The sequence below is a fragment of the Anser cygnoides genome, chromosome 29 (assembly GCF_040182565.1).
Source record: "Anser cygnoides isolate HZ-2024a breed goose chromosome 29, Taihu_goose_T2T_genome, whole genome shotgun sequence".
Lineage (NCBI taxonomy): Eukaryota > Metazoa > Chordata > Aves > Anseriformes > Anatidae > Anser > Anser cygnoides.
Window position 1 is genome coordinate 834,600 of NC_089901.1, and position 14,355 is coordinate 848,954.

The 14,355-nt window shown below is 52.0% G+C and overlaps 2 protein-coding genes across 2 annotated transcripts; one reads left to right on the forward strand and one right to left on the reverse strand.

Moving 5' to 3' along the window:
- The first annotated feature begins 10 nt into the window (after window positions 1-10).
- LOC136787354 (olfactory receptor 14C36-like) lies at window positions 11-952 on the forward strand. Its single transcript, XM_066984534.1, has one exon. The coding sequence runs from the start codon at window positions 11-13 to the stop codon at window positions 950-952; it is 942 nt and encodes a 313-aa protein (XP_066840635.1).
- An 8,860-nt stretch (window positions 953-9,812) lies between these two features.
- On the reverse strand, window positions 9,813-11,133 carry LOC136787355 (olfactory receptor 14C36-like). The gene has a single exon (XM_066984535.1). The coding sequence runs from the start codon at window positions 10,752-10,754 to the stop codon at window positions 9,813-9,815; it is 942 nt and encodes a 313-aa protein (XP_066840636.1). The 5' UTR covers window positions 10,755-11,133.
- Window positions 11,134-14,355: the final 3,222 nt, after the last annotated feature.

Consider the following 14,355-nt stretch of genomic DNA (forward strand, 5'->3'; position numbering starts at 1 on the left):
GAAACAGCAAATGGCCAACAGCAGCTCCATCACCGAGTTCCTCCTGCTGGCATTTGCAGACACACGGGAGCTGCAGCTCCTGCACTTCGGGCTCTTCCTGGGCATCTACCTGGCTGCCCTCCTGGGCAATGGCCTCATCCTCACAGCCATAGCCTGCGACCACCGTCTCCACACCCCCATGTACTTCTTCCTCCTCAACCTCGCCCTCCTAGACCTGGGATCCATCTCCACCACTCTCCCCAAAGCCATAGCCAATTCTCTGTGGGACACCAGGGCAATCTCCTATGAAGGATGTGCTACACAAATTCTCTTTTCACTCTTCTTGGTTGGAGCGGTGTATTCCCTTCTCACTCTCATGGCCTACGACCGCTACATTGCCATCTGCAAGCCCCTGCACTACGGGAGCCTCCTGGACAGCAGAGCTTGTGCCAAGATGGCAGCAGCTGCCTGGGGCAGTGGCTTTCTCTATGCTGTCCTGCACACGGCCAATACATTTTCCCTGCCCCTCTGCCAAGGCAATGCTGTGGACCAGTTCTTCTGTGAAATTCCCCAGATCCTCAAGCTCTCCTGCTCAGATGCCTACCTCAGGGAAGTTGGAGTAGTTGTGTTTAGTGTTTCTGTATTATTTGGTTGTTCTATTTTCATTGTTATTTCCTATATTCAGATCTTCAGGGCTGTGCTGAGGGTCCCCTCTGAGCAGGGACGTCACAAAGCCTTTTCCACATGCCTCCCTCACCTGGCCGTGGTCTCCCTGATGGTCAGCACTGGCATGTGTTCCTACCTGAAGCCACCCTCCATCTCCTCCCCATCCCTGGACCTGGTGGTGTCTTTTCTGTACTCGGTGGTGCCTCCAGCAGTGAACCCCCTCATCTACAGCATGAGGAACCAGGAACTAAGGGATGCTGTAAGGACACTGGTAGAATACATAATTCTTCAGCGTATTCGCCTATAATAATATGCCTATAATCAGAAATCTCAGTTTTCTCAGAAAGCTTTTACATACTTTTTTATTATTATCTACCTGTACTATTATTTTCTCTAACTATTTTTTCTGATTTATAAAATATTACCCTTAGCCTCCTACAGGTTAATTATTTTCTGATAGAACACTGCTTGATGTGTAGATAAACCCAATAAGGAAGTCATCAGAAATTCACTGGTCTCAGCTGCCATCTCTTCCCATCTCCTCTGCAGCTGGGGGAGCAGCCCCAGCATGCAGGAGGGCTAAGGACCAAGAGCCCAGCTGCCACATGGAGGAGCAGCCCCAGAGGCCCTCAGGGCTGCCCCTCACTGCCTGCTGGGCTCTGCCTCTCTTCTGCCTTTGGGTCGGGTCTGCTGCTTCCCTGGATCCATGGCCGTGGCCAGCAGCAGGACGTGGCCTTTTCACTGCTGCTCTCTTCTGGCTTCCACACTGTTTTGTTGTGCTCTTCTATTTGGGTTATCCCTGAGGTCTCATATGCCTTGATGATAGTCCTGTTGTCTCTACATTGACATCCCTGTGGCTGCAGGCAGCAGTAGGCAATGTGCAGCCCTGGGTCACAGCTGGCCTTCCTGATAGCAGCACAGTAACAAAAGCGGCTGCTAAGGGCAAACCCAGAAGCCTGGACACCTCCTCCAAATGTTCTATCAGGAATAGAGCCAAGGGGTTGCTCCCTGCTCTTCCGTATTCTGGGGTTCATCATGGAGTGAAGGACACAGGCTGAAAGTACTAGCACTAGTATTAGTACTACTAGAAAGTACTTCACGGAGTGAAACACACCGTCCTAAAGTCCCAGGTTGGTCTGTGAGGGACCAAGGGCAGGAAAAAGAGCTACCTTTATGACAGCACTTACCAAAGCAGACAACAACTGGTCTTGGACTCATCTGCATGGGAATGTGTCCCCAGCAGTGGGGCTGATGGCTGATGACAGCCTGGAGAGGAATCTGGAGCTGCCAGGAGATGTCAGGGGAACCCAGGCACAACGTGCTCAGTGAGTAGTGAATAGAACCTCATAAAATGAGTGACCAAAGAATCTTTTAGGGGGAAAAGCAAATCTGAGGTGTCCAGAGGCTAAGGAGGGCTCTGCAATGCCAGGCGAGGCACTGAAGAGCCAGCAGGTGAAGGCATATAAGACTGCAGAATAATTGAGGAGACCCTATTTAAAGCCTTGTGGGCCAGATCTGGTCATCCTTCAGGGCTGCTTTCAGTTTTCTACGCAGAGGGGGCCACTGCCTCCAAGATGCCTGTGGGAAAATGAAGCATGCATAAAGCCCTGGAAAAGGCTACCCTGGATCCATAGGAGCCATTCTGGAGCCAAAACTTGTAGGCAGGGCACACACTTCTGCGGTGGTGCAGAGCTCTTGGGCACATTGTGCAGGGTGCTCCTACAGATCTTTGTGTCCTTCTCCATGCTGGCTTAGGAGCTGCTTCTTTCTCAGGAACAGAGTAGCCAACAGAGGTGAGACAGATACTCTGAGATCATGAACAACATCAGAAAGCTGCCCCTGAGAAGATGACTGACTGGGGAAGTCAGGAGAAGCCTGGACGGGAATGATGTGAGATTTGAGGGAGGATAGGGAAGCTTGGACAGCAGAAGCTAATGATTTTGAAGACATAAGAATGTTCAGGTAATGTTTATCCTCCAGTAAAGCTGTCTTAAAGCAGTCATGTGAAGCCCTTACCCTATTTTAACCCGTAACATTAATACCTAAACCTAAATGCTACTCCACCCCCTGACAGCAACCCACTGCTCTAAGGTTTGACCACAATATCCCTTGAAGCCAAAAGTAGTCCGTAGCCCCATTACATTACCTTTACTCTCTTGCTCACCCTGATCCCTGCCCTTAACACTACCATTAAAATGCTCTATTTAGCCCTAGACTTCTTGCAGACCTAAACAAAACCCTAAAATAAACAACTTGCACATACCCTACCCACAGACCTGATACCCCAAGCAAAACAAACCCTCCCACTAAACCTTTGCTTAATCTCTAACACAGAAAGGTGAGCCCTAGTCCCTAATCTCATACTTGAACAACTAACACCCAAAGCCCCTGTTCCTGTGCATCAACCTTCTCACCTTCAACCCTTTTCCTAACCCTTAACTTCAGGTGCTTGGCCCCTTGGGGCAGGGCAGGAATTGTGAGGTTGCTGTGCAGTCACATGGCATTCAAAGATGAATGTGGGGGGCCATGGATCTGATCAGCTTGTAGGCAACAAGGAGGAGATGGGTGGGAATGATCTGATGAGCTCAGCTCTGCCTCAAGATATCCTACACCAGCAGGAGGAATGTGACTGTGGCAGTGACTGTGAGGTCACTTCTGTCTCTGCAGTTGATAGGGCAGCAGCAGGAAAGTGTCACAGAAAGGGACTGTGAGGTCACTTCTCTCTGAAGTAGCTGACAGGTCACCCTTGACTTAGACCTGGGATCTGTACTTTTTGGCTGACATCTGCCAGTGGCCCTGGTAGGCCAGCAGAAGGCACCTGGTTGGCATGCTGACTGTGGGATCCCCTCTGCCGACATACCCAGGAGGATCCAGGCAGAAAGAAGGCACCAGTATGGGTTGTCCTGTCCATTCAAGGAGGCATAAGGCCTCCCTTCAAGGAGGCACAAGGCTTGGTTGTGTCTAGCCAAGAAGCTTCAAGGCCAGCAGCAGGCCCATGGTTTGGAAGATGCTGGTGAGGTGACTTGTGTCTGCTTGGCTGACAGGATGCAAGAAGGCTGATGGGTTGGGATGCCTACTTTAGGAGTGGTTTCCACCCTGATGGAGCTTTCTGTGGCAGTAAGAAAGAGCAGGACTGAAAAACTGCCACATAGTGCACTTTGGAAGGTTGGCACTGGCCACGAGGAGGAAGAAATGTCCCTCAAAGGGCAGTGCTGTGGTACCAGAGGTCATCCAAAGAGTGTCCGTGATAAGACCCTGGCTTTGTGTTTCAGGGAACAGCTGCTGAGGGTTGATGAGACATTGGTGAAGTGATGGAAAGGCTGGGATGAGAGCAAGGTGGTGAACAGAGATGGGTGTCTGCAGACTTCCAGGGAATAGGGCAAAGTGTGGGACAGCATAGCACAGCCTGCAGAGAAGGCAGAGGGTGCTGGCAAGAAAGGAAGGTCCCAACAGCCCTGACCTTTTTGTCCCCTTGGCTAGAGCTTATGAGTAGATGAGATGTCATCATTGCAATGGAGACTCTTTGCTTCCTTACAACCCTGTGCAGAGGCTGGGAGGTGTCATGCCACTGTTCTTCTCTGGCATCACACTGCTCACCACATCCCACAGACCTTCAGGAAGAGCCCTGAGCCAGACATGGGGTGCAGGATCTCCCCTCCCAGTATGTGCGGTCAGGCCTTGGTCCTCCTGCTTCACTAAAATCAACCAAGACTTTTCTCAGCACACTGCCTTTACCTGTGTGTAATCATGGCCTCCAATTAGCTGCTCTAACAAGTCCCTGGGGAGGCTGTCTTAGTAATAGCCATCAGAGGGGCCCATTAATGTTCCAAGTCACTTCAACTTTTCCTTCTGACTTTACTTTCTCAAGCAATTGCATCATTCTCCTCTCAGTATCTGAGCTTCATAGCCTCAGCACCAAAATACACCATGGAACTCATTAAAATGAAGAAACTCCTTACATCTCTTGCATAGTTTTCTTCAAGACTTCAAGACTTGTTCAGCTAATTTGAGAGATTTCATGTTCTAGTTAAGGAGGAAGATTTCAAAAAGCACCTAATAAAAATCTTTTCTCATTTTAAAGGGTGAAGTTTGTTGCATTTCAGCTTGGAGCATCATTCTCTAATTGATATTGATCCTGGGTGTCTCCTTCAGAGACCTGCATAGGGAGGAAAAGCAGACTCTTGAGATCTGACACTGCATGAAGAACCTTGCTCCTCACCACCCCAGCCCTGCCATTTCTCTTATTGGCCACCAGGTAATTGCTTCTCCTTTCCTTACACCAGACTTCACTCAAGGCTTCAGCTGGATGTTACAGCCCCTTTGCACCAGCTCCTACCTGCCTTACTAAGAGACCTGGCTGCACACAGGTGCAAAAGGTTTTTTCCCATCTCCAACCAAAGAACAGGAAAACATGTAGCAATTTAAGAAAAAGAAAAAAAAAAAGCAATCTCATGTAGCAATTTAAGAAAAAGAAAAAAAAAAAAAGCAATCTCCTCATCTTGTATGCCTCCTGTGATGTTTATCTTCACAAAAGCATGACAGTAGAAGAAGTATTTTATACTGATTGATAGGATATTATAAACAATAGTGTTAGTATTCATCCATATCATATGAATTCAATTCTAAATGATGAGTTTCCTGCTAAGGAAACAATTAGACAGACTGCTGATACATGGGCAAGCTGGGCTGCTTCTAACTCAAAGCTCAAAGCAGCAACTGGGTTGGGTGAGAGCCAACTGAATGATCAAAGAATAAGGGGAGGGCAAACCAGGAGAACCATGGGAAGTCCATAGGTCCAGAGAGGCAGCTGGAAAGGGGACTTTGAGCAGGGTCTGTGTAATAAAAACTTGTGGATGTACCTGGAAGATGAGGAAGCACGTCATGACAGGGAAAGCAATGACAATGCAAGTACAGGTGAACACCAGTATTTCTTCTCCTGCACTGAATTTACATCCTGACAATTCACATTTCTTCATGATAGAAACTACACTGTCTGACATTTCATGGAAGGGATTGAATCTTTTGAAGTGATGAGTAGTTGCTCTATTAGTTAAGTACCAAAGAAATTACTGGGTATTGAGAGCTTTGCTGTCTGACCATAAGCAATCAGGAAAAACCACCAGAGACCCCGTTGTATCTGAGGTACTTCCCTGGATTTGCAGCTGTCAGAAAGGACCTGCAGGAGACCAGAGCCCCTTGGGGGATTCAGGTGGAGATAGATGGAGTTCCCAGGGCACCTCCACTGCCAGCAGTGCTCTTTAACCCTGCAACTACAGTCCAGCCCAGCACACAAACCCCTTCAAGGACACACCCCTTCTTCAGTGAATTCCTGAGACTGACCCAAAGTTGAAATGGCCATTGGGAACCCAAGTGTTGTGGTTTAACCCGACCGGCAGCTAAACACCACACAGTCGTTTGCTCACCCTCCCCCCTCCCTCTCTGGGATGGGGGAGAGAAACGGGAAAGTGAAGCCGGTGAGTTGAGATAAAGACAGTTTATTAAGACAGGAATATAATAATAACAATAATGATAATAGTGATAATGATAATAATAGTATTACTAATAATAATGTGTACGAAACAAATGATGCACAATGCAATTGCTAACCACCTGCTGACCAATGCCAAGCCTATCCCCGAGCAGCCGGCACCCCACCCCGCCTAGCCACCCCTATATATTGTTTAGTATGATGTCAGATGGTATGGAATAACCCTTTGGCCAGTTTGGGTCAGCTGTCCTGGGTCTGTCCCCTCCCAGCTCCTGTTGCACCCCTAGCCTGCTCGCTGGCAGGACAGAGCGAGAAGCTGAAAAGTCCTTGGCTTGGTGTAAGCACTGTTCTGCAACAATTAAAACATCAGCATGTTATCAGCACTCTTCTCATCCTAATCCAAAACATAGCACCCTACCAGCTACTAGGAGGAAAATTAGCTCTGTCCTAACTGAAACCAGGACACCAAGATACTCTCCTTTGTTCCTACTAGACAGCTGAATATCCTTTTATCATCCTGGGTCACCTGTGACAAATACAGACTGCAAGACTCAAGAACAGGACACTTCAAATGCCTGAGACAGAACCCATCAGCTTGCCCCACTTTGGGAAATCGTCCCCTTCCAACTACGGGTATGAAAGTGAAAAATGTGAAATGACTCATCAGGTCAATGCACAGAGTAAGGGAAAGTCATACATATTGTGCTGTAGTGGTAGAAGGCAAAAGGCATTGCATTGTGCCTCAGACTAATCAGGGAGACCTAATCCAGTTCATCCACAAGATACAGAAAAAAAAACAAACTTGAAGCTCAGTGAAGGATGTTGAGTTGTGGCCTAAAATGAAGAAGGATGTTGATTACTGGTGAAGGAACTGTCCCTTTGTGCCATCACCAATGCCAATTACACAAGAACTGCATCACATAAAGTAATCCGTCCCACCCTGGCTCTGTCACCCCATGAGGCAGGGGAGGGGGAGGTGACAGCCAAGGGACGCATTTGGGTGTGGAAGGTGGGGCCCAGCAGAGACAAGGAGTCAAGGCAGTAGGGTGGGAGAGGCCAGGAGAAGCAGCCCAAGGGGAGGTGCTGCTAGTGTGGACATGTTTGTGCCAGCAGACTGAGTGGGTAGCAGCTGTGTGGAGGTGACGGGAGGCCAGGAAGCACATGCCAAGAGTGCTCCTGCCAGCAGAGACAAGGCCGGGTCCGAGGACAAGGGGAGAGGCAGGCCCAGGGCAGGGGTCTGCAAGGGCCATGCTGAGCTCCCTGCCCCTGCAGCAGCCACACTGGCCCTCAGCAGATGTGCTGGCCGGCATGCACTGGGAGGTCCTGGCGTGCATTACAGAGCAGCAAGTAGGGCGCTGGAGAGGGCCGGGGCGAGACTGGTGGCAGAGCCCCATGCAGGAGCTGGCTGGGGGTCCCCTCTGCTGCAGCCACCGCATGGAGCGTGGCAGGAGGAGGGCATGCAGGGCTCGTGGCCGCGGTACAGAGCCTAGCCCTAGATGCTCCATGACCGCATTGCAGGTCCTAGCAGGTTGGGGTGCGGGGATGAATGCCTTGGGTCCCCTTCCTGCTCTGCCCAGGCCAGCAAGGGCCCAGAGCGGCCTCCTCTCCCCTGCCCCTGCAGCTCTGGGCTCCCTTCGCGCAGCCCTGACTCTGCAGCACCAAGCCCTGCTGGGAGCCCTCCCCTGCATGCTCCCACTGCTCCCTGATGCTGCTGTTGCCCTCTGCCGCGCACTGCCCAGCCTAGCCCAGCCCAGCCCCTGCCCACCTCTCCCCACATCCCTGCCCTCTCCCTAGCCCAGCCCAGCCCAGCCCAGCGGCCCAGGCTGGGCTGGCCCCAGGGCTGTGCCCACCGCAGGCTGCTGCAGTGCTCTGGGCATGGCCACCACAGCCCCAGCCCCTCGCAAGGCACCACAGCTGCTGGGACAAAGGCAGCTCTGGGCCTACCCAGCAGCCCCCGGGCTGGGGCCAGCCACGGCTCAGGAAATGGAGTTCCGTGAAGCTGCAGGAACCCTGGTCTCTTGTCTGGGAGATCCCCAGCACAGAGTGCCTGTGCCCCACAGGGCCAGCACAAGAGGCCTGGCCCAGACACAGAGCAGCCTGCCCGGAGCAGGTGCCTGCACAAAGACCTTTCTCCTTTCTCCTTTACCCATCTGTGCAGGTCCAGAAATGCTGCCCTGCTCTTCCCCAGGGCCATCCCTGCTCCCAGGGAGCCTTGACCAGGGCAGTGTGTCCGTGCTGCCTGGCCGGCCATTGCTGCTTCTCCGCCCATTCTCCCTGCAGGGCCCCGAGCTGGCAGTGCTGCTGTGCAGAGCCAGGGATTGTGGTGCCCTGGGACCCCTGGGGGAGTCCCCCCTGCCCGTGCTGCTCAGGGTGGGCAGCAGACCCAACTCTGGAGATCTCTGCTGCTGAGCCCCTTTCCATCTGCGCTGATGGCTCAGCAGCACAGGGCAGTGTTTGGCAGGGCCATGGGGTGACTCTAAGGGCACAAAGGGCTGGTGAGTGCTGCACTAGACCTAGCCCATGAAGCCTCAGAGATGTTGGATATCAATTACTCTGCAATCTTATGGCCCTTCTGCTGGTGGTTCTTCAGTGTCTCCCCCGGCATTGCAGAGCCCTCCTTATCAATATCAGATCCTCCTTATCTTATTCCTCAGATTCACCTTTTCCTTTACCAGACTCTTCTTTGGATGGTCACTCATTTTATGAGCTTCTATTAACTCATATTCACCCACTCGGCACTGTATGTTGCCTGTGGCGACCCCCAGACTTCTCCTGGCAGCTCTAGCATACTCTCCCAGCAGGCATCACCGATCAGCAAAGGGCACAGTCCCATGCAGACGAGTCCAAGACCAGTTGTTGTCTGCTTGGGCAAGAGCCACATAAAGAACGCTCTTGGTCCTGCCCTTGATCCCTCACAGACCACCCTGGGACTTTAGGATGGTGTGTTTCACTCCGTGAAGAACCCCAAACAGAAGAGCACGGAGCAACCCCTTGGCTCTATTCCTGATAGGACATTTGGAGGAGGTGTCCAGGCTTCTGGGTTTGCCCTTAGCAGCCGCTTTTGTTACTGTGCTGCTATCAGGAAGGCCAGCTGTGACCCAGGGCTGCACATTGCCTACTGCTGCCTGCAGCCACAGGGATGTCAATGTAGAGACAACAGGACTATCATCAAGGCATATGAGACCTCAGGGATAACCCAAATAGAAGAGCACAACAAAACAGTGTGGAAGCCAGAAGAGAGCAGCAGTGAAAAGGCCACGTCCTGCTGCTGGCCACGGCCATGGATCCAGGGAAGCAGCAGACCCGACCCAAAGGCAGAAGAGAGGCAGAGCCCAGCAGGCAGTGAGGGGCAGCCCTGAGGGCCTCTGGGGCTGCTCCTCCATGTGGCAGCTGGGCTCTTGGTCCTTAGCCCTCCTGCATGCTGGGGCTGCTCCCCCAGCTGCAGAGGAGATGGGAAGAGATGGCAGCTGAGACCAGTGAATTTCTGATGACTTCCTTATTGGGTTTATCTACACATGAAGCCAGGTTCTATTGGTAAATCATTAACAAGTAGGAGGCCAGAAATAATAATATTTACATAAGAAAAAATAGAGGAAATAATAATACAGACAAATACTAAGAAAAAATCGTCATAAGATTTTCTGAGGAAAAAATAGGATTTCTGATTGTAGGCATATTATTATAGGCGAATACGCTGAAGAATTATGTATTCTACCAGTGTCCTTACAGCATCCCTTAGTTCCTGGTTCCTCATGCTGTAGATGAGGGGGTTCACTGCTGGAGGCACCACCGAGTACAGAAAAGACACCACCAGGTCCAGGGATGGGGAGGAGATGGAGGGTGGCTTCAGGTAGGAACACATGCCAGTGCTGACCATCAGGGAGACCACGGCCAGGTGAGGGAGGCATGTGGAAAAGGCTTTGTGACGTCCCTGCTCAGAGGGGATCCTCAGTACGGCCCTGAGGATCTGAATATAGGAAATAACAATGAAAATAGAACAACCAAATAATACAGAAATACTAAATACAACTACTCCAAATTCCCTGAGGTAGGCATCTGAGCAGGAGAGCTTGAGGATCTGGGGAATTTCACAGAAGAACTGGTCCACAGCATTGCCTTGGCAGAGGGGCAGGGAAAATGTATTGGCTGTGTGCAGGACAGCATTGAGAAAGCCACTGCCCCAGGCAACTGCTGCCATCTTGGCACAAGCTCTGCTGTCCAGGAGGCTCCTGTAGTGCAGGGGCTTGCAGATGGCAACGTAGCGGTCGTAGGCCATAATGGTGAGAAGGAAATACTCTGCTACCACCAAGAATACTAAAAAGAGGATTTGGGCAGCACATCCTTGATAGGAGATAGCCCTTGTGTCCCAGAGGGAATTGGCCATGGCTTTGGGGAGAGTGGTGGAGATGCATCCCAGGTCAAGGAGGGCGAGGTTGAGGAGGAAGAAGTACATGGGGGTGTGGAGGCGGTGGTCACAGGCTACAGCAGTGAGGATGAGGCCGTTGCCCAGGAGGGCAGCCAGGTAGATGCCCAGGAAGAGCCCGAAGTGCAGGAGCTGCAGCTCCCGCGTGTCTGCGAATGCCAGCAGGAGGAACTCGCTCACAGAGCTGCTGTTGGGCATTTATTGACATTGGTCACAGTTTTCTTTTGAATAGGAAAAGACAGAATATTGTTAGAACAGACTTCCCTCAGGAAAACCTATTGCAAGTTTAGAGCACCCCCGAGCCCAAGCCTTTCTCTTTGTACGAGAACCTTTTATCAGCTCTCTTGCTTGAGCTCCAGCTGGTGCTGGCTGAAAGTGCCACTGGAAGCTGGGGCTAATTCGGGCTGCAAAGTAGTCCTTACTGATATGCAGCAGGAGGGAAGGAGGAACATGGGTGAAACTAAAATTCAGTCCACTGGTCTGAATTTTCCACTGGTCTGAGCTTTGCAGTTTTGTTGCAAATAACTCATCTGAATGGAGAGTACAGTTGCAGGCATTTTCTTTGCTTGATTTTATCCCATTTACCCCTGTAATGCTTACATACTGGATTCTTGAACTCCCTGACAGTTCATGTGAACACTTGGTGAAATCCATTGTGTGCCAGGAGGCAAAGGGACTGTCCCTTGTTGAAGACTGAGCAGAGCAGCTCTGCCCACCAGCCCTGTTCACAGCTGCCCTGTGTCACACCCCTGTGAGCTGCAGGACCATCCCACTCAGGTGTTTTCTTGAGAAGAAACTGGAGACAGCTGAGAGCAGAGAAGCCCCAGTCCAAGTGCAGCTGGACAGAATGTTCACCTTATATCCAGGTATATCTCTGAGCCAGACAGAGCTGGGGAGCTTCTTATCATGTGGGCTCTGCCTGCTGTGCTGGCCATGCCTGCCCCACAGCTCATGGGCTGAAGGGGGAAGAGAAGGCCACGGAAGGTCTGCTCCAGGGGAAGGCGTCTGAAATGCAGGGCATGGCCACGAGGTGCTCAAATGCCCCCCTGCCACAGCGCTTCTGGCAAGAGCTCCTTCTGGCCACGTGCCCCTCTCTCTGCTGCCTGCATCTGTCCCTGCCAGGAGCTGCTGTTCTGCGCCCACCTCTTCTTTCCCCCTGCCCGTGCTCACAGACCCCATCCCATGTGGTCGTGCTGAGCGCTGCCCTGCAGCACCCTTCCACCAACAGGGCACTGCCAAGGGCCACCTCCGTGGCTGCAGGAGCTACGGGGCAGCTGACAGAGAGCCTGGCATGGCCAGCCAGGGCAGGGTGTTCTGGGATGACCAGGGGCACCTGGCTTAGGGCACTCCAAGAGGCTTCTGCCAGACTTCCTCACATCGCAGTGCAATCCAGCAGCAGTCTCAAAGCCTACTCCATTGCCCACTGCCCTCCCAGAAAAAAGACCCAGAAGAAGACCATTCCAGGACCTGCAGCTGCATGGCCCCACAGCCAGAGACTTACCTTGTCACGGACTGTGCAGATTTCTCTTGCAGTCAGCTCTCAGCATCCTCCCACTCCCAACTGCCTCCAGCCCCTCTCTCCTTCTCTTCTCTCCATGTGTCTGCTGTGGTCACCCCTCTCTCCTTCTCTTCTCTCCATGTGTCTGCTGCGGTCAGAGCCCCCAGCCCTGCTGCGCTGTGCAGAGGAGCTGCTCCTGGGCAGAGCTGTCTCTCTGCACCAGGGGCCTTTATGAGTTTTCTCTGACTCAGGATCCCAGGCCAAATTAGCAGAAGAGGCCCGGCCAAAGGCATTGTGATGACCCCTCTGGTGGCTTTGGTGATGAGCCCATGAACCTCAGGCACTGAGAGACAATTGAAGAAATCTCTCAAGAATTCCAAGTCAGATGCATGTTTCCTGCAGTGTCCCCCTGAGGACCAGCACTGACACAGCCTCCCTTGTAGCTTGTTAGAGGAGAACATTGAGGACAAGGGGACAAAGCCATTGTGAATGTGACACTGATGTGTAGGAAAACCGGATGTGTTTCACCAAGCACAAGGGCCAGACCTTGAATCTTGGTCCCTGGGAATGGAGGTTCTTTCCCTTCACACCTTGCTCAGGGCTCTTCCTGGGGCAGTAGGAGATGGGGATGTGCATTGCCAAGTGCAGGACAATGGTACAACCCCTGCCTGGTTCATGGGTGGGGGTGAGGAGGCAATGAGGCCCTGGTGCTTTAATGATAAGCTGTCTCCTCACAGGCCTCAGTGGCAGAGACAACAGACATAGCCACAGGCACAGAGACCTGGGTCCTGTTGGGATTCTCAGCCTTTCCAATGTCCTTGCTCCTGTCCACATCAGACTGTCCCAGGGATTCCCAGACCTGAACCTCTCCCAGATGGCTGCAGATCCCTCTCCATGTCATGTCACACCGGATCTGAGCTGAGTATGATAACTCAGATCTTCTTGGTGGCCTTGCTCCTCATAAGACAGCTCTGTAGGAAGCTGGCCTGGTTCCTGGTGAGCAGGCACCACTACTTGTATAGCATCCCTCATGGTGCCCAGGCTCTCTTCCTCCTGGACACTGCTCACTCAGCAGGGTCCCAGTCTGCCCTGATGTGTGGGGTTCCTCTTCCTCTGGTGCAGGACTGGGCTCTTTTCCTTGTAAATGTCAAGAGGTTCCTGTAGGCAAAATCCTGCAGTTTCTCCTGCGCTGAACACTCCTGCAGTGTTCCCCCACACTGATGCTCCATTCTGCCATCTGTTAATGTCTGCAGGCAGACAATTCAACCTTCGTGTGATTGTGCTATCAGTAGGGAAACCTACCGACAAGAGATGAGGTAAAGAGATGAGGTTAATGCCTTCTTTGCTTCAGCCTTTAGGAGCAAGACCAGTTGTTCCCCTGATACTCAGCCCCCAGAGCTGATAGATAGGGACATGGAGCGGGCAATGGGGGGGGACACTTTTCCTTTCTTTTTCACTCTCCCTTTCTCCTTCGCTTCCTCCTTCTCCTCCAGGCTAATTACAGTAGCTCTTCAAATGTTTGAATATCCTTGGGGTGGTCAAACCAGCATGTTCCTAGTGGTATCGCTCCTGAATGTTTCAGGTTTTGTTTAAGGTCAAACAACAACTTAAGCATGCCATCCAGAAATCTGTCTGGAGGCAGGAGATTTCGGAGTGGCAGGGAGTGTGTGAGGATATTGGCAGGCACCTAGAGCAGTGCGCACCTCCAGTGCTTTGGAACTTTACCACCCAGCAAGTGCAGAATCATTAGAAAAATGATGAAATGCTTGAAAAAGCCGTGTGATCACCCTGGCAACTCCAAAGAGACAAAAATCACTGCAGTATGCTGGGACTTAGCCTGTGCTTACTGAGCCACAAGCAATGCCACTCCAACCCCTGTGACAGGCCCTGCAGCCACAGCAACACGTGTGATTGGCCCCGCAGGCATTCCAACACCTATCAGGAGCCTTGCAGCCACTCCAGCTACTGTGACAGTCACTGCCGCCACTCCAAACCCTGTGTAAGGCCCTTCAGCCACTCCAACTTCTCTGACAGGCCCTGCAGCCACTTCAAACCCTACAATGAGCACAGCAGCCTCTTCAACTCCTGTGACAGGCTCTGCAGCCACAGAAACTCCTGAGACAGGCCCTACAGACACTCCAACTCCTGTAACAGGCCCTGCAACCACTCCGGTCCCTGCCACAGGATCTGCAGCAACTTCAACCCCTGTGACAGGCCCTGCAGCCACTCCAACCCCTCTGACAGGCCTTGTAGCCACTCCAGCCCCTACAATGGGTCCCATGGCTGGGCCAGAGAACCAAC

What these genes read in the sequence shown, in the direction of transcription:
- LOC136787354 (XM_066984534.1), top strand. Translation starts at nt 11, where the DNA reads ATGGCCAACAGCAGCTCCATCACCGAGTTCCTCCTGCTGGCATTTGCA.
- LOC136787355 (XM_066984535.1), bottom strand. Translation starts at nt 10,754, where the DNA reads ATGCCCAACAGCAGCTCTGTGAGCGAGTTCCTCCTGCTGGCATTCGCA.